The 19,808-nt window shown below is 43.9% G+C and overlaps 1 protein-coding gene across 4 annotated transcripts; it reads right to left on the bottom strand.

Moving 5' to 3' along the window:
- Positions 1-15: 15 nt before the first annotated feature.
- Eif2d (eukaryotic translation initiation factor 2D) lies at positions 16-19,800 on the bottom strand. Of its 4 annotated transcripts, XM_060372051.1 has the most exons (16): positions 19,545-19,800; positions 18,584-18,774; positions 17,268-17,351; positions 16,696-16,786; positions 15,490-15,597; positions 13,397-13,617; positions 12,683-12,800; positions 10,774-10,819; positions 9,975-10,078; positions 9,712-9,861; positions 9,131-9,220; positions 7,920-8,015; positions 6,256-6,376; positions 3,174-3,348; positions 868-984; positions 16-34 (listed from the first exon to the last, which is right to left on the bottom strand). In XM_060372051.1, exons 1-15 carry the CDS (start codon positions 19,598-19,600, stop codon positions 917-919), a joined length of 1,719 nt encoding a protein of 572 aa, XP_060228034.1. In that variant the 5' UTR covers positions 19,601-19,800; the 3' UTR covers positions 16-34; positions 868-916. The 4 variants fall into 4 exon arrangements, with proteins under 4 accessions (XP_060228034.1, XP_021495778.1, XP_021495779.1 ...); XM_021640103.2 differs by lacking the exon at positions 16-34 and having other exon boundaries at positions 810-984; XM_060372052.1 differs by lacking the exons at positions 16-34; positions 868-984 and having other exon boundaries at positions 3,230-3,362.
- Between the last annotated feature and the right edge of the window lie 8 nt (positions 19,801-19,808).

Genomic DNA, 19,808 nt, shown 5'->3' with positions numbered 1-19,808 from the left:
GATTTGGTGGACAGTAGATGAGCAAGCCTCTTATCTCAGTTTTTAAACAGATGAGAAAGAAAAAAAAAGTAATTCTTTCTTAATAATAAAACCCAAGAACTCTTAAGGAATTTATAATTACACAGCTCTTATGACTATTTCCATTGAGAGTCCTAAATAGAACAATGACCTGCACAGACCAAGGTGGCATGAGAATGGTGAACATCTCTGACATCAGTGCCTCCTTTGATCAGATGGACACACAGCTCCTCCCTGTGCAGTTCTCTTAGGGAATTCCAGAGTCCTCTACAGACTGACTGAAGAGCCTTCCAGGAGCCCAGGCTCAAGAAGCTGGGGTTAAGGAAGGCATTGGTTGCCTAAGCCTTCACTACAGCAAAGCTGCCATCTTGGAGTCATATCATCACTTAGTCATCAGTGGCCATGTGCTGTGTACAGCCAGGGAAGAAGCATGGTCACAAGGAAACCCATGTTCTGTGTTTTATCGTTCTTGTATCTACTGGCCTAAATTCTACTGCAGCTGAGAGTTAATCTTTTTGTTGCTGTGACTGACGGCGGAGAATAGCCAGGCTGTTTTCTACGGGACTAACACTACAGAGACACAAAAGGACCGACAGACCTAGGAGGATAATTAGGTCACAAGAGCAATAAGTTGAAAGTTGGAGTCTATCTGGTAGAGGGGCTTAGAAACAGGAGGGCTCTGCCTGCTGTGCTTTAGATGGGGTGGCCTGCCTTAAAATCAGAGAAACCACATGAACATTTTCACTAAGTGAAAGATAAGAGGGGATTCAGATTTAGATTAGAATAAAAGCTTTTGGTAAAGAATTACAGTTTTTATTTGCAAAAGTTGAAAATGCTCATTTCAGTTACCAGCTCAGAACCTGGGTTCCCATGGGATCCACTGCATAAAATGAGTCTGTCACTTCTTGCCAGGTTTGGGGGCCTTTTCTAGGCCTTGGATGTATTTTCCAGGGAGCCGATACTCTTCTACAATCCAAAAAGAAAATCTTCAGCCGAGCCTGGTCTCAAGTCCCTACTGCCCATCCCTGCTTCCCATGTCCCTTGGGCTCTATAACATCCTGCCCCTCCCTGTCCACTAAGCCCCCGTGTGCTCATCCCTGCTGTCAAGGATGTTATTCAACACATGACCCACCTTCTACATCCTGTTCAAGCTCATCTCTGGTGACACCTTCTGGTTTGGACCATTTACCACATAGTGTGGCTGAAGGGCATATTTTGGTCATTTTCACCTGCTGGCTTACCATCTAGATCAGTGGTTTCCAACCTTCCTAATGCTGTGACCCTTTAATAGTTCCTCATGTTGTGATGACCCCCAACCATAAAATTTTCATTGCTACTTCATAACCTTAACTTTGTTAGTGTTGTGAATTGCAATGGAAATATCTGTTTTCTCTGATGGCCTTCGGTAACTCCTGTGAACGGGTCCTTCAACCCTGCAAAGGGGTCACAACCCAGAGGTTGGAACCACTGAAGCTATATTTCTGTTTACATGTGTGTTCATCTATTTTCTTCTGTCTCTTCTTAGTCCTGTTCCACTGCATGGGGCTCATCACATAAATGAGCTCAATTCTGGAAGTTAACTGCTGTGGACAGCCACAGGCCATGAGATAACTCTACTTATTATGTATGTGCTATGTGCCCATCTCTTGGATGTGAGCCAGGCATGAAAAACGCAAGGTCTATCTCAACTTCTACTTTGCAGAGGGTTCAGACATTAGAGAAAAAACTAGACAAGCTCCAGACACCAATCAGAAATATCAACACAATCGTGAAGCACAGATGCTGCTCATTTCTACCATGTTCAAAGGGAGATGCACACTACCCCTGAGCTGAGCAAGTGACCCTGTGAGGATAGACAAGACCAGGGCTATGGGAGGGCACAGAAGGGAAGGAGACAGCCACGTAAAAGCAGGTAGACGTCAAGTGTCAAGTATATTTGTGAACAGCAGAGACTGGCTGGGATAAAGTTAGGACATGTAAGGGAGCTATGGAGAAAGCCTTCAGGAAAAACAGGGCAGGCTCAGAAGGCTTGTTCCTCAAACTCAGGAGCTTATTCCTGAAGGCACAGATAAGACAAAAGGCCTTGTAGGTGAAGTGATAGGATAATAAATATTTCAGAAAGGTGACTCAGGCAGAACTGTGGAGGAGAGCTTAAATGAAGGACAAAGTAGAAGCTAGAGACTCAAAGAGAATCAAAAGAACTTTGGCTCTAAAGAATAAAAAGATTCAGAGCCCAGCTACAGTATTCAAAATCAGGGGCTCTCCAGGCAAGGCACTGAATTCTCTGGACCTCAGTTTTCCCATCTGTAAAACAGGCAATAACCCTACAGCCCAGTTATAGCCAAAAAGGCGCCCTCTCAAAGCACAGCTGAACTCTGTACAGCTGGGTACTCTGTATATGATGTTTAAAAAGGAAAGATGAGAAAAGCTAAGAATATGTATGTTTCTGAAAAGGGCCTGGTTTCATCTGGTCACTGCTATAAACTGCTATAAGTGTGCATGCCTGTGTGTGTGTGCATGTTGCTCCTTGTTGGGGTTATGTCCCCTTACACACCACTTATAAGTTGACAGTATGGTAAAGTGAGGAGCTGGTGGGATGGCTCAGCAGTTAAGAGCATTTGCTGCCCTTCCAGAGGATCCAGGCTCATTTCCCAGGATCCACATAGCAGTTCACATCTACAACTCCAATGTCAGGGGATCCGATGCCCTCTTCTGGCCGCTGAGGGCTCCAGGAACACAAAGTGCATAGACATATATGCAGGCAAAACACCCAAATTTATATAAAATTACTTTAATTAAAAAAGAGAGAAAGAAAATATGGTAAATTGAGAAGGCACATAATCCAGCTAAGCTGGAGAACACCTTAGCTAAGTGGTTCAACATAGTATGGCATTCTGGTTGTTTCCTCACCATGGTCACATGACTGATAGGGGTGGGGCAACCCTTGCTACTACCTAGCATTTCAACAGACTGTCTAGCCAATGCTAGTTCTAGAAGAGTTCAAACTTCACAACCTGAACTACAGTGTCTATTAGATGACTATCACTTTTGCACCACTGTGAAGTAGAACCACTGCAAAAAAGTGACTAGACTCAAGTGAGTCAGCAGAGAGCTCTGCTAGGCCAGCCTAATGTCTTCTCAGAAGGGCTACTCACCAAGCAATAGCTGCCCAAGGTGGTGGATCTGGTTTCCCTGGACCTGCACCTGTAGACTGTCTTTGGTCCCAGGGGCAGGAGAGACGATGGTGCTGGCCTGACATCGCTGTTGGAGGATGGCAGCCACTGAGCATGGATCTAGACCATAAGTCTCCAAGTTCCGGACCACAGTCACCTGGGGACAGTAAGCTGACAGTGGGTGTTTATGGTATGCTCTCTCCTCTGAAGGACCTTTGGCAGCCAGCTCACTCATGTTTCCGGCAGTTCTCTATCCCTGTAACCTTAGTGCCTTTCTGTACAAATAGTTTATACTTCATGGTTCTAAAATGACCTTCTCTACCTCATTTATATGTGCTAACAGATAATCCATCCTACCTATAACATCTATTTAAAGTTTTTTTTAACCATGGATAATTTAAAACATGCAGACAATAGTGTGGTGGCAAGCATGACGATATACACATTTAATCCCAGCATTCAAGAGGCAGACCCAGATGGATCTCTGTGAGTTAGAGTAAGAGGCCAGCCTAGTCTAAATAGCAAGTTCTAGGACAGCCAAGACTACATTATGAGACCCAGTTTCAAAACAAAACATCAAAAAAGTATACAACAATGTGATGGACTCCAACATACCCATTACCAGTTTTAACAGTTGTCAACATACAGGCAGTCTGGATTTATCTGCATCACATCTACTCCTGGCTCCTAGATTACTTTACAACAAACCCCAATATACTTCAGATCACTATACATATATCTATGTGTGTGGACATGTAATATATATTTATAAGTATTATATACATTATATATAATATTTCAGTGTATTTTTCTTTTTTTCTTTTTTAAGACAGATTTCCAAGTATGTCTCTCTGTTTGGCTTCAAACTCTCTATATAGACCAGGCTGACCTTTAACTCAGAGATGCTCCTGCCTCTGCTTCCTGAATGCTGGGATTAGAGGCAGGTACCACCAGACCCTGAGAGATAAGGACTGCTTTAAACATAAAAGCAAAACCATTATCACAACTGAAAAAGAAACTGGCAAGCTGGTGAAATGGCTCTGTGGGTAAAGGTGCTTGTTGTACAAGCTAGGCAACCTGAATTCAGTGACTGGGACACACATAAAGGTAGAGAGAAGCAACGCCACAAAGTTGACCTCTAACCCCCATGCATGCACTGTATCGTGTATACTCCCTGTCCCCAACCCTGATAATAATGATGATGTTGATAATAAAATATTTTATAAGATCACATTGCCAATCAAGAACATGGCACTTTTCCATTATTAGCAACAAATGAGAAGAATGTGACTTCAGGACAAAAAAAAGGAAAGCATCAATGCTGTTTTTAAAAATCACAACCAGGGTTTGAGAGATAGCCCAATGGTTAATAACACTTGAAGCTCTTCCAAATTAATTCCCAGCACCCACAGCGCAATTCACAATCCTCTCTAACTTCAGTTCTGGGGGACCTAATGTCCTCTTCTGACTTCCATGGGAACTGCACACATGTGGTATCCGGACACACAAGCAGCTTAAAAAATAAATAAATAAATAAATACACACAAAATAAATCTTTAAAAAAAAAACAGTAATAAAAACCACAATACAAGCCAGGTATGGTTGTGCAGGCCTGTAATCCCAGCACTCAAGGAGGCAGAGGGAAGTGGATCTCTGTGAGTTTGAGGCCAGCCTGGTCTACAAAGCCAGGCTACACAGAAAAACCCTGTCAAGGGGAAAAGGAGAAAAAAAAAAAAATTCACACTCCAGGGCTGTAGAGATGGCTCCGTGGTTAGGAACATTGGCTGATCTTCCAGAGGACTCAAGTTCAATTCCCAGCACCCTCATGGCAGCTCACAACTGTCTGTAAGTCCAATTTTAGGGGATCTGACACCCTCTTTCACCCTCCACAAGCACCAGACCACACACATGGCATATATACATGCCACCCACGCCACACAAAACTTAAAATAAATATGTAAACATTACAATCTTCTTGCCGCTTTGAAACAACTAGAGACAGTAAAGGATTACTCTCAGGGTGGTCTGGAGGGGCTGCTATACACAGTGTCAAACAAGGCTTTACAGGTCACACTGGAAAGCCAGTCTCCTCTCTGGGCCATGTGGCCCTGTCCACATCTTCCCCCAAGTGGCCACAGAAAGAATCTTTGCTTACAGCCCTCCAGAAAATAACTCATCATTTATAGAACACCAGCTTCATTTTTGGGCAGATCTATTATTAATTAGAAATTTGTGCTTAATAGACAAAAAAGTGATTAGTATAATGTCTGGCATGTAATTGTTGCTAATTAAGGTTATCATGACTGGCTCACATTCAGAGACTACTTCCTGCTAAGTTATTAGCAGACACACAGCCTTCATTTGGTCACTGAAGTTAACTCATATGGCAGGAAACAGAAACAGAGGCACCAGAAGTTCAGTAAGGTGCTCAAGGTCAAGAAATTTTAAAAGGTCTCAATGGAATTCCAAAGCCTTGGCCCAGAACCACACATTCTACAAAGTTCTCTGTTTTAAACCCAAGCCTGGGCATTCAGGATTTCTATCCATCTTTCTCCTCTAGATCTGCAGAATAAAGACACTCCTTTTGCAGATGACAGCATTCTACACATTTTGAGGGAAGTTATAATTTGTTCCCTACAACTTGTATTGCCAAGGTGAAACTTTTACAAGCTATTTTCATTGAGCCAGGCCAAAGGAGTAGATTCTGTAAGAGATGAAGGCTTATAAGATAGTACCATGGAAAAACTCAAATTTAAATATTCACTTTTGAAACAAGCTCTAGTAAGTTTCTTAGTACAAAATCCCAGAGGGCAGGAGGAAATGATTTAATGACACCTCTCACCCAGGGCCAGTGCAGGCACACAGCATAGGCACTTCCAATACAAAAGTCTCCAGTCATACCAGGAAACCAGACCTTAGCACGGAAACCAATTCACCAATCTCAAACACTGGATCTTTCTTTTGGGGGGTTGTAGTAGGGATGAAACCCAGGACCTTAGTACAGGCAAAGCATACGCTCTACCACTGAGTTGCCCAGCCCCAGCCCCAGTAGTTTTTAAATTACCTTCTTATTATACGTCTTCTGTGCAAGGGTGATATCAATTGGACAGAGTTTGCCTTTCTTCAGAATGGGTTCCTGTCCAGGAAATGTCACTTGGTAGGCAGGCTGCAGATTTTTCAAACATCTAAAATAAGAGTTTGAGTTATAAATAGATAAAGGCAACAGACAGCATCTCTCTGCATCCTGCTACCATGAGCACTGAGTACAAGTTTTTGTAGCACACTGATTTGCAACCTGGCTGCAGCTTTGAAGCATTGAGATTACCTGGGGAACTGAACTACAGACCAATGAACTCAATGTCTCAAAGTTCCCCAAGGTGTAGCCAAGGTTGACATGACTGATTCAGAGATGGGAAAAACAGTGACTTGAGTGCCTGCAGAGTCATCACTTGCTTGGCCTTCTGGTAATCTGGTGTTTGCTTTGCCTACCTGTCTCAAAAATGTGCCTTACCAGCTTACTGCCACCAAATGCTATCTCACATTTCTCATGTGTCCCAGTAATGCATTTTTTAATTTAATCTTTTGTATGTATGTATGAAGTGAGTGCAAGTATGTGTTTGTGTGTGCTTGTATGAAGGAGTGAAGACACCTGTATGGCATGGTGCATATGTGGAGGTCAAAGAACAATCTCGGGACTTGGTCCTCAATTTCTACCCTGTTTGGAACATGGTCCCTTTGCTTTCCTCAGCTGCACACACCAGTAATCCATGAGCTCCCGGGGATTCTTGTGTCTGTCAGACAAGGATGGAGATTACAGAGGTGCACCTGGCATTACCTGTGTTCTGGGGATTCACTCAGGTACTCATGCTTGTGAGGTGGGCTTTACTCACTGAGCCACCTCAAGGCAACTTGTAATAATAATAATGTATCTTTCATAGAACATTCAACTCTACAGTGGCATAAATTCATGGCCAACCTAAGCTACAAACTGAAGCTTGTCTCAAAAAAAAACCAAAAACAAACAAAAAAAACAAACAAAAAAACACAACAGAGAAAAGCCAACTCAACTCTGACATCCAATGCTGTGCTCCAAAAAACTCATATAAACATGTGATAGGATAGTTGGCAGGAGCCAAATAGTTTGCTGGATCCCAAAAAGAATTATTTTCAGGTATGCTTCTACAGAAAAAAAGTATCAAGGATCTTTCCTTTGAAGATAACTCCCCAGCCTTCTTAACTGGTTCTTTTATTGAAGTTCTTACTTCTAGTTAATGTTTTTCTTTTCTCTCTGTCAAGTTCTTTCATGTCATAATGGCTCAAACTGTCAGCAGCTCTCCTTATCAGAATTATTCTAGCCTGTGTTTATGGAAAGAAAGTCACAGACTAAAATAGTAACAATCTGTATGGGAGAAGACATGCACTTATTGGTGTGGGGTGTGCAGATGCATGCACGTGGAGTCCAGAGGTCAATTCGGGGTTCCTCGATCACCTGCTTCTTAGTTTTTGAGGCTCATCAACCTGGCTGAGCTGGCAGACCAAGGAACCCTGCTCCCCAACACTGCAGTTACAGATATGCACTGCAACCTGGCTTTTCCATAGGTACCAGAGGTCTGAACGCAAGCATTCACATTTCTGCCCCAGGTCCAGGCTAATAACCATTCTGAAGTTCTATGGTAGATACTAAGGGCAGCAGTGCAGTAAAGTTAAAAGGAACTATCAGTCCATTACCTGGTCAGAAGACAATTCCACGGGAGCTTCATGATCATGTGCTGTTCATTTTTCTCTAAGATGCAGTCACATAAGATAGGATCCAACTTCACCAGACTAAAGGGAAAAAAGAGGCATGAGGGCAATTTAAGCCTCAACCATTCCAACCAAAGTGAGAGCTTCCATCACTGGTACCTTCTACGCCATCCAGACCACTGAGGTATGGGACCCAGAGGCTATTAGGCAGGAAAGCCCACTAATCAGAGGGCAAAGAGCGGCAAATGGTAGAAGAAAATGTGGGAAGGAATGACCAGGATTCTTGGCTCAGTTCTGCTATGTGACCATGGCTTTCAAGACTTGATTTCATTCAACAGGCAAGGAAGGGAGGGAGGGAGGAAGGAGACAAGGAAGGAAAGGTATAAATGCTAAATGCTATGGTCATTACAATGTATACATGGACTGAGCTATTACATAATACCCCAGAGGTCCACATAGTTAAAGGAAACTCTTGGGGCTGCGGGTATGGTGGTAGAGTGCATACCTAGCTTTCTAGAAGCCCTAGGTTCTGTTCCCCACACCACAAAATAAATAGTAATTTAAAATCAACAATTAAAAAAAAAGTAGGGTACTAGCATTTAGGTCTCTCTCTTCCTCTCTAAATCATGAGGATTTCTAGAAAAGAAAAAAACATCAGTGCAACTCTTAGCTAGTAGCATATCATCTGTAGCCATATATAAGAAAAATCATAGCAAAAATCCATAATGACTTTGATTAAATAGTTTTTCCAGGTTGCATTTTCCTGACAACTGCCATATGTACTTGACTTATGAACCATGCTGATATCATGTAACCAACCTGAACTCCAGGCAACAACCCATGTCTACAGCCCATGGTCTGTAAACACTGGGCTTGCCTGTTTCTAAGCTGCTGTGCTCGTCTGCTTTCCATTCCAGAATCCTTCCCATCCTGTTTCTAAAGTTCTTACATTTCAAATTCTTACATGTGTCCATGTGAGTCTACAAGGGCACAAAGCTAAGTGTAAGACATGTGGGACACTTTACAGTCTGTTCTCTCTACCGTGTGGGCCCTGAGGGCTGAACTCAGCCACAGGCTTGGCAGAGAGCACCTCCACTCACTGCGCTATCTTGCCAGCCTGTTCCCTGAATCCTTTCATGTCTGTCTGCCAAAATGAAGACCTAACAAGACAGACTCTATTCTCGGTGCCCACTTACTTTCTGTTGTCTGTATCCACGAGGTTGTTTCTCTTGGCATAGTCAGTGATGATCTTTCGGACCTCACTGCCCTCAAGAGTACTCCCCTTCCTAGGAAAGAGAGGTAACCAGAAGTTAATTCAAGCTGTACTTGGGGCCCAATTGTAAACATTCAGACTCCTTGCTCACTTTCCTTGGCTCTTGCCTCTTTTTTTGTTTATTTGTTTTCATTTTCTCGAGACAAGGTTTCTCTGTGTAGCCTTGGCTGTCCTGGACTCACTTTGTAGACCAGGCTGGCCTCAAACTCAGAGACCCTCCTGCCTCTGCTTCCCTAAGTGCTGGGATTACAGGTGTGTACACCACACCCCCTGGCTCTTGCCCTTTTCTTCTTTTCCTAAGGGAGGCAAACAGGGCTACTTGAAGGGCAACTGCAGATGGAGAGGCCTAGTCTCTCATTTACCTAACCCAAAAGCCACCCCAGGAAAGGACGTATGATACTACATGTAGAAGAGCAGGTTTCCCAGTCTTAGGGAAACACCACTCAGGATGTAGGGAAAGTGCAGGACCATATAGGCAGAACAGGGCTACTCTCCAAAACTCACTTGTGGCCAGACTCCAGGAAGAGCTGGGTCATGTTGGCTGGGACACAGTAGAGGAATTTTATATCTGGAGGGTGATAGGACTGTTCCCTGCTACCTTCCTGGACAGTCTGGGAAGTCAGGGAAGGCTCGGGGATGACGAAAGAAGTGATCCTAAAACCCAGCAAAGAAAGGAAAAAGCATGTTATACTAGTGCCTTGGCAGTCCCCAGGCTGTGGCCCAGTGCCCCCAAACCAACAGAGCTGCAGTGACAAGCCTGCACTTACCTCGGGTGTCTCCAGTCCACAGCCACAATGCTCTCCACCCCTTTGCTCAGCTCCTTAACCTGGACAATCTGCTCCTGCTGCATGTGCTGGAGGAACTTTGAGAGCTAGGGAGAGGGGCCAATATAGGGGTCTTCACTGACTCCACCAATGGAGCACCACCCATGCAAGGCCAGGTCTGGTGCAAGGTGGGGACTTGACCCAGCTTTTGCTGTCATCAGACAAGGAACCAAAAGACTATACACACTCCTGTAAGTTGGGGAGCAAGAAGCTACTAGAGGGCTGAAGACATGTTTCAGCAGTCAAGAGCTCAGTGGTCAAGAGCTCACATTGGGACAGCTTAGTGATCAAGAGTTCACACTGGAGGTGCAGTGGTCAAGAGTTCACACTGGGGTGGGAGCACAGTGGTCAAGAGCTCACCCTGCTCTTGCTGAGGACCCAAGGCTAGTTCCCAGCACCCCTGTTCAGTGGCTTAAAACTGCATGTTATCTCCAGCCCCAGGGACCTCCTCTGGCACCAGCACTCATGCAGTTACACATAATTAAAAAAATAAAATTTTAAAAAGAGGTTGCTAAACTAAGTGGTGAAGCTGTCAGACTATAATCAGATAGAAAAGGACCAAAGGAGAGAAAGGACTGAATGCCTTTGCCCAAGAAGTTTCATTATTTCCCATTTTATCTAGAATCAAAAGACTTATCAGTTCTACCTGAAGCCCTCCCTGCTCACAGGGCTTCCCATAGCCATCTTAGATCATGTATTCCTACATGACTCTGTAGATACTAAAGAAGGTGTTGGCTCTTACCTTTTTATAGCTTGACTTCTTTATATCCAGCTGCTGTCCTTCAGGGCTAGGACAGATAAAAATAAAAAATAAAAAGGGCAAGTTAAATCAAAACAGTAAATGTGGTACCTGCGTGGCACAAAGCGACTTTTTTCTCAGGTCACCCTTTCCTCCCCCATAGTCAAAAAAGCCTACCATTCTAGAGCTCTCTGCCCAGCTGTGTTATCAGAGACAGACAGGGGTTACAAACTACTCTGAGTCAGAACATATAATAACACTTTTGTGACAATGGGATGTCTCCATCTGTGGTGTCTAAATGGTAGCCACTAGTCATCCATATGACTATGAAACACTTGAAATGTGTCTACTCTGATTGGGGACCTCAATTTTAAACTTTAAACTTAACTGGCCACATGTGATTAGTGACTATTGTAACCAGACACAGCTTTAGAGTTCTCTCAAGCCACAGGATCTCCTATGGTCTCAGAAGCTCCACTTCAAAGTGAACCATACCAAGCTCATACCCAGGGTAGCCAGGTCTATACCAGAGTTCAGTAAACTGCACTCTGGAGCTTAACTAACCCAGACACACTGATCACTATCCTTTGGTCACAGCAGTGGACAACTGCAAAGGATCTGAAACAGCAGCCTCATGGTCTGAAGTAACTAAGTTGTTTACTATCTGGCTATTTACAGAAACATTACTGATGCCTGCTTAAAGCAGTCTTAGGGTAGTTAAGGACGTAAGTTCCTAATGAAAACTGTGAATCCTCCCTCTCCTTAGGACTTATATTTTCTCTAAAAACCTAATATTCGGGAGCAGTGGGACTGTCAGGGAGACCATCCTAGAACCTACTCCAGTCTAACACCTGCCCATGAAAAAGTTCTGAAAAATCATTTCCCAGTTACTTGCAACTTAGCATGAACAAGACAAATCACCAAGGGTTCCTACAAGGATCCTACAGCTGTCCTGGATGCCTCAAGGCCACGTGTAGACAGGAAGAGATCAGATTAATTACCACTTTCAAAACCAGAAGCGTCTCTGGAACAACACACCACCTGCTGTGAAGCAGAGCAGGCTATGTGTATATATGGGGTGGGTTTGTTTACTGATGTGTTTATTGATTTTCAAAGCAGTCTCACAAGGGTGGTTTCATTGATTCATTGATTCATTCATTCATTCTTTTACAGGCAGAGTCTCTCTGGAACCCAGGCTGATCTGAAACTTACTAAACAGCTCATGCTAGCCTTAGATTCACTGCTATCCTTTTACCTCAGCCTCTTAAGTACTGGGATTACAGGTGTGAGCTACAGTGCCTGGTTGTGCCATATGCAGAAAAGACCCTGCTCTTCCGGTATACATTGACAGATGCTTGGTGTATGACAGGCTGTGCAACTTTACAGCTATTCTACAAGTATTGGAAAATTGGGCTTAGAAAAACCCTGTGACTACTTGAAATTTGCCGTGGTTAAATATGCTAAGGAGGTGGCCACTGAACCTTGATGGCTCCATCCTCAAAGTCAACACCCTCTTTCCTAGTGGCTACATTATCAATGGGATAGGTTTCATACCTATTCTCCTCCCCGCACAACTTTCCTAAGTGGGCGGGGTGAAGCAGTACACAACACTTCTTCACAAAGGCTGTTAAGGAATCTGTAGCCTACACCACAGTACCTGATTTGTGAGAGACAGCTCAGAAATACCTTGGCAAAAACAGCAGTCAGAGGATCTTGAGAATTTTGACCTTAGGATCCTTTCACTAGATAAAACTGAAGGTTTTAAAGCCAAGAACCTAGTTACCTTCCAGACCACCTTTCTGCTCTACCGTTCCCACATGTCACTGACCAACCCCTACCACCCACTTGCTTTACCACCAATAACAGCTGTGAGACCATGTCTGCAGCTCCCACTGAGCAGCGCCTTCCATACCAGCAGGAGAACATGTGACTGCCAAGTAGAGTGCTGGTGAGCAAAGGGAGGTCAGCTTTTTTGACTCGACTCTTCAAGGCATGCAGGAAGCACTGCTCTAACAACTCATCCATTTGCTCTGCAAAGAAAGGGAAGAACCACACCCTTCCTGAGGGGCGAGTGCTGCCTGGTGCATGGCAAACTCTCTACCCTCTCATACCTTGGCTCAAATGAGGCCATCCCTGGGCATCCAAGCTCCCAGGCTGCAGACTTTTTTAAAAAGTGTGTGCGAGGGTGAGCACATATTTGTGTGTGGAAGCCTGAAGAAAGGTTTCAGGAGTCAGTTCTCCCCTTCCATCATGGGTTCTAGGCACTGAATTCAGGTGGTCAAGCTTGTATAGCAAGTGCTTTTACCTGCTGCTTGTTGAGCCATCTCACTGAACCCTTTCCATACTCCTGAGCACCAATCCTGTAAGGATTAGCCCACAGGAAGAAGCAAACACAGTGCCACTAAGCCAGAGATATTCATTCAGAGAAGTTAGAACCAGAAGCCTTAGGGGGCTCATAGCTGGAAACTATCCAAATGACAGACAGGCAGGCACATAGGAGCATGATTTATGTAAGGAGTACAGAACTACTGTACAACCAAAATAAGGGTTCTGCCATTCTCTCCCAGAGCATCAATGCTATTCTGATCTGAAAGACATATGTGAGCTTTCCACCTCAAAGTCGTACCTTGAAGGGGCTTGCCATCCACGGAATCCTGACTCAGGGCCCCAGAGCTAGTATCTTCAGAGGCTTCTGGCTGAGGAACCTTCCCATTGCTCTCCCCTCCCTCCAGCGCCAGGCTCCTCGGGTTTCCATGCAGACCAAGGTCCACCTTCTTTTCATTGCTATCTGTGGGATCCACTGCCAGTGGGGCAATGGCAGGTAGAGAGGACTTGTCTCCAGATTTCCTGGAAAAATCTAATGTCAGAAACACCAAGCACTAGCTACAACATTCACCCTCCCCAATCAGAGGAGAGTCAGTCAGGTGTTTAAAGCCAGTACAGCCAACAGGCAGGAGCATCCAGGACAACCAAGTGATGAATGCCCATCTCAATTCAGTTCAATTATTCTGAGCCCAGAAAAGTCCCATGCTCCCCAGTGAGTCCAGGCCAGCTTGAGCTGCAGAGCAGAAAAGATCAAAACAACAACAACAACAACAAAACAACAACAACAAAGCCCTCAAGAGCTTAGTAGTAAAATGCTTGCTAACAGGCAAAGCCCTGAGCCAATTCTCAATATAACAGATGAAGGAAAAAGAAGGCAGCTAAAGATAAAGCACTGAAAATGCTCCCTGCATAGGACCACCTTGAGTTAAATAACCACTTTGAATTAAAGAACATGATTAGAGCCAGGTATGAGCCGTGTGGTGGCAGTGCATGCCTTTAATCCCAGCACTTGAGAGGCAAAAGCAGATGGATCTCTGTGAGTTCTAGGTAAGCCTGGTGTACAAAGCAAGTTCCAGGACAGCAAGGGCTATATAGAGAGACCCTGACTCAAACACCAAAACAGAAAATAAAAACAGGTATGATGGCACCTGCCTGTAATCCCTGTTCTCAGCAGGCAGAGGTAGGAGGATCAGGAATGTAAACATCCTTGGCTACATAGTGAATCTGAGGCTAACCCAGGCTATATGAAAGGAAAAGGAAAGGGGAAAGGGAGAGGAAAAAGATAAAGGAAAGGAAAGGAAAGGAAAAAGAAAAAGGAAAGGAAAGGAAGGAAAGAAGGAAGGAAGAGAAGAAAAAAGTATGATTAAGATTCTAGCAGTTTGGTGAAATGAAAACCCAGGGCTCAGCCTCTCTAACAAATACAAACACCTGGACTACAAACCCATGGTGGCAGGGTTAAAGAAATGCAATCAAATGTGCAAAGCTGAGATGATGACGGCTTACTTCTCAGACGTAAGACAGGAAAACCTGGGATGGTACACAGCAGAGCACACAGTAAAGCTAACAGTTAAACTAACTTTAACAAATGGTTGCAGCGAGGCTTATTAATATCTCTAATAGTATGTGTAGGCTGTCCTAACCAGATAAATGTTGGTGAGGTTGGTGGCTGAGGAAGCTACTGACATGATTCCTCATTATGAAACACACACTCTAGCTGTAACAATCCATTTCAGAGCCACATACCTGCTCCTCGTCTGGTTAATCTCACTTTTCTCGAACAATAAATAATGATTTTTCTCAAAAGCAGTAGGACTAGGGATTTGTGGGACTTTTTTGGCAGGGTGTGGGCTAGCAGAAGGGGAAGTTGAGATAGGGTCTCATTACGTAGTTTAGGCTGGCCTAGAACTTGAGATTCAGATGGTCTGAGCTTCCTGAGTGCTAGGATTATAGGCATATGCATTGTTATAGCCAGAATGTGTGTTCCATAGTGAGGATTCTGAGACTTGAAGAGCATAAAGTAATCAGTTATCCCACTGACAACTGATCTGGATTCAGAAGTACTTGTCTTAGGACCAAATAGTGTCTAAAATGCATATAATGCACAAAACCAGAATAACTAGCACTATAAGAACATCACTACAGTGAAGGGCAAGGCAAACAATACCTAAGTCTAAGACAATTGTCTGGGACAATTCCAGGCTTAGAAAATAACCAAAGTTGTCTCAAATTTATTGTGTGAAGAACAACAACAGAAATGTACTTTGCCCACATTTGGCAGGTAGGTGGAAGTCTGGTGCCAACAAGCTGCATGAGGATGCGCCTAGACAAAAACCTCAGGTTCATGTTCTCTCCATTCGCCACCCCCACGCCCTAGAAAGAGAAGAATGCACCTACCACAAGTGGTCCTGGTAAGTGTGGATCACAGAGAAGCCCTTTCCCTTCAGGCCTGAAGCCAGCATCTGAGCTGTGGCCATGGCAGCCACTCCAATTGCCACAGGAGCTCTAGGAAGGAAGCCAGAAAGAAGGGTCAGGCAAAGTCTTTTTCAGATGTGTCCATACAATGACTCTTGGTTTCTTTTTTAAAAGAAGCAGTAGAAGCTGAGGGAACAATTCAGTGGTAAAATACTTGCCTAGCATGCATAAGGCCCTGGGATCAAAAACAAGCAACATGGTAATGACTCAGTATGTTTTAGCAAATAGACTAAAAACCATCTGATCGTGGTTTTAAGATAGGAAAGCTTTTTATGTATGTAAACTATATTTCTATAAAGGTATTAAAAATACAGGTAATGATGCAGTTGATGGAGGTAAAGATGATGAAAGAAAAGGAAAAGCAAGAGGATGTCATATATAGAGAAGGCTAAAAGAAGGGACAGCTAAGTGCAATGCGGTATCTTAGACTGGATCCTTGAATAGAAAAAGGTACTCACAAAAAAACAGCATCCAAAACAAAACAAAACAAAAACAAAGTTGTAGAGCTTGAGTGTGTTCACAGCATTGGCACAACACTTCTTTTTTTTTTTTTTTAGTCTTTTGCTAGGCAGCAGTGGCACACACTTTTTTTTTTAAGATTTATTTATTTTACGTATATGAACACTGTTTTCATGAACAGCAGAAGAGGGAATCAGATTCCATTACAGATGGTTGAAAGCCACCATGTGATTGCTAGGAATTGAACTCAGGGTCTCTGGAAGAGCAGCCTGTGCTCTTAACCGCTGAGTCATGTCTCAAGCCCCTAGGAGAACACTTCTTAGCTGTGATAACTACAATTGGTTTCATAAGATGTGGTCTTTGGAGAACATATCAGAACTCTGCACCATCTCTTACACTCTCCTATAAATCTAAAGTTATCTCTAAAGTAAATTTTAAAAATTCAGCAGCATCAAATATCTTGTGCCCAGATCTGCAGCTCTGCACAGGCTTGCTGCCTTCCAAGGGCCCACTATCTATCTGCTTCTTCCAAAAAACCCTTTTTTTTTCTCTCAGTTCTTGGTCCACATGCTTTGGGAGTTGTCATTTTCCTCCACCTCCCTTGTACCTCTGTTCCTCAGCACCGCACCCCCATCCACACACAAACAGCACAGCTGTCCGAAACACTACCTGTTCCCCACCAAGGCAATGGCACAGAGGTCGCCTTGCTGTACCTGAGGCAGACCAGTAGAGGGCACCACTAAACCCGGCAGCATCAAATCTGCACAAACAAAAACAGAGCAGCTTAACATCATTATCCTGCTTGCTTTATCATAAGCCCTTCCACTTGACAAAGAAACATGTATCAACGTGAGAATCAGCTCTCCATTTCAGGACTCACAAATAGGAGCATTAGGTGCTATTTTCTCTACTGATTTAAAGTAAAGTACATGGCAGTTCACAAACTGCTTCCATATCACTTATAAAAGGCTTACAGCAGAATCAGACATGTCCAGGGAACTCATAGAATCAGCTAAGTGGGAAGAATAACACACACACACACACACACACACACACACACACACACACACAGAGAGAGAGAGAGAGAGAGAGAGAGAGAGAGAGAAACGCACACAGAAAGGGTAGATACAGTTTTCAACATATGAACACAAGAAATGAGTAGTAGCTAAGTAGTAGTAAGGTGGCTGATAATTACTGAAGTAATTTCAAGCAATAGCTGGAACACAGAAAAATTCTCTTACCTGCTCCCCCGACCAGTTTTTCGAGGACCAGTGGCCATGTTATAAAAGTTGGCAGGAGATCAGGATAGGACCACAGCGTGTACACTGTACCAAAAGAGACCAAGAAACACTGATCAGCAAGCACTGCCTGCTGGAGAACTAGAAACACCAAACGCTGCGCTCACTTTAGTTAGAATTCAGGGAAAAGAAAAAACATTCAGTTCAAAGTTGTAGAGGTTAAAAGAGCCTTGCTAGCTGGGCACATGGAACACACCTATAATCCCAGCACTCAGGGAGGCAGAGACAGGCAGATCACTGTGAGTTTAAGGCCAGCCTGGTCTACAAAGCGAGTCCAGGACAGCCAAGGGTACACAAAGAAAAAAAAAGAGCCTTGCCAGAGAGACTGCCTTCAGGATTAAAGCAGAGCCCTATTGACACCCGGGAACTGGTTTCTGCCGAGAGTTGGTGGCACCTGTTGCTCCTCAGGACTACCAGCAGAAAATGGCCACACAGAACTAAAATTCGCAGCAGAAACCAAAGAGGCTTTCACACATAACTTCAGAAGCAAAACAGATAGCCAGTCTATAAGAAAATTCGAAACTTTCTCAAATCTATATTTTGAGTTCCTAGTTTCATAGTAATTAAGCAGTAAAACTCTTAGAGAAAGAAAAAGTCTGTATTTGTCTTCAGTGTCTTCAGGTACAGCAGTGAACTGGAGGGAGAGATGTGAGTAGAATAAGTAAACTGCACTGTACTGCTGCAGCCAAACTACCTTGGAGCAAAAGCCCCAAGTGCCAAAGTAGGTGTCAGCTGCTAAAGAGAAAGCAGATCTGTTGCAAAGATAATAAAGCAGAGAGTCTTAGACAACAAATCAGAGCCTAGGAAAACCCACTGTGAAGCAGCGCACGTGAAGTGTGTAACTACCACAGCTGAAGAGGCAACTTCATTAGTCCTGCTTATCCCCTAGCCTAGGCTTTCTGCCCCGTGTTAAGAAAAAGCCTTTTACAGTTTACAGGGTATTTTCTTTACATGCCCTAAAATTCCATCTTTTGCAACACCTTAGCTCTCTCCAAATATTCCAAGCTCCTTTATCTCTGAACTTTGCAACTGTCAGTCTTTCTAGTTTTTTGTTTGCTTGTTTGTTTTAGCCCTCTTATGGCAATATTTGGTTTTGACGGTCTTTCTAGGTCTGAAAAGATCCTTAGGAATAGCATTGGGAATCTTGGTGTTCATTTTATCTGAAAAGGCGTTGGAGGGGGGGAGACAAAAATAAATAAACAGAGAATAACAAGTGTTACACAAGGACTGTAGTCTGGGCATTTATCTTGTTGCCATACCTGTGGGATACAAATTTTTCTCCAGTTCAAACAGGATGGGGTTACCACCACTCATATACACAGTCACTGCATCCCCTTTGTGCGCATACAACTTCACAATGTTTAGCTCTTCCTTTCCAGGTATCAGTTCGGAGACCTGATCTGTTCCAAGGGTGGGAAAAGCAGCTGTCACGTCAGCCCGAAGCTTTCTCCTGTAGAAAGCACACCAGCACCATGAATACCATCTTCTTGATGGACATTAAGTAGAGAAATTCAGAATAATTATAAAAATGTAGGCTGAAGAAGGGCTGCCTAGTTAACAAAGCCCTGTTTTCAACTTTCCTATTAGCCTTCTTATTCATTGTGTCACCTATTTCCGCAACTTCCTGGGCATCGGAACACAGCTGCTGACTGAACAATCAAAGTTAGTCTTTGGAAAGTCAAGGAAACCCATCTGATCTCCCATGCTCTTCCCACTTCTTTTTTAGACTGGTTGGCAAATCTGTCAACTTATGATTAAAAGGTTACTATGGCACAAAGTATGACACGTAAAGAAAGCTGGTTCCAAATTCCTGAGGAGGCATCTGTGTCTGCGACAGTGACTGAAAAGATAACATTTCTTTACCACAGCTTCCTTATGCTCTGCCACCACATGCCAGCGGTCTCTGGCCAAGAGTAGTCAGTCGTTAATGCGCTTTGTCCCTATACTTTTAGTTTTCGGTACACTACCTGAGTTTCCCCATGGGCTCTAAACTCCATGGAGGACAGGGTGCCTGCATTCCCTCCTTTTACATCTTCCACAAAACTTAGTTTGAGCCCACTACATGCTGACTAAACTTTATTGTCCAAAAGAGCATCTGGAGAACGCCCCCTACATCTCATCTTCAAAATGTTCCCAACGTTCCTGCTTGGCTCCTTGGGGTCTCCTCTCATGTGCAACCCTAGATGTGGGCCACGCTAAACTAAGCAAAAGCATTCTCACCTGTCCGATCCCTTGATGGCTGTGTTGGACTTGACCCGAAAGGCCTTAGCGAACATGTCTGCTGGAGTAGCCCAAGAAAGACAAGAGCACAAACTACAAGGACGGTCAGCAAAACGAAAGTGTGGCAACTGCCCGGCCCTCAACCCTGGAGGCAGCCATGCTGAGGCCCGGCGCCAAAATGCAGCCGGCTAGGAACCCTAAAGAGCGGCTATACAGCCGTAGCTGTAATGCTGACCCGGCCTAATCCCGGAACTAACGCAGCTG

This window comes from Meriones unguiculatus, chromosome 18 (genome assembly GCF_030254825.1).
Source record: "Meriones unguiculatus strain TT.TT164.6M chromosome 18, Bangor_MerUng_6.1, whole genome shotgun sequence".
NCBI classification, from domain to species: Eukaryota; Metazoa; Chordata; class Mammalia; order Rodentia; family Muridae; genus Meriones; species Meriones unguiculatus.
Note: the sequence above shows the minus strand (reverse complement) of the source record. Positions and strands in the feature narration are given on the sequence as shown.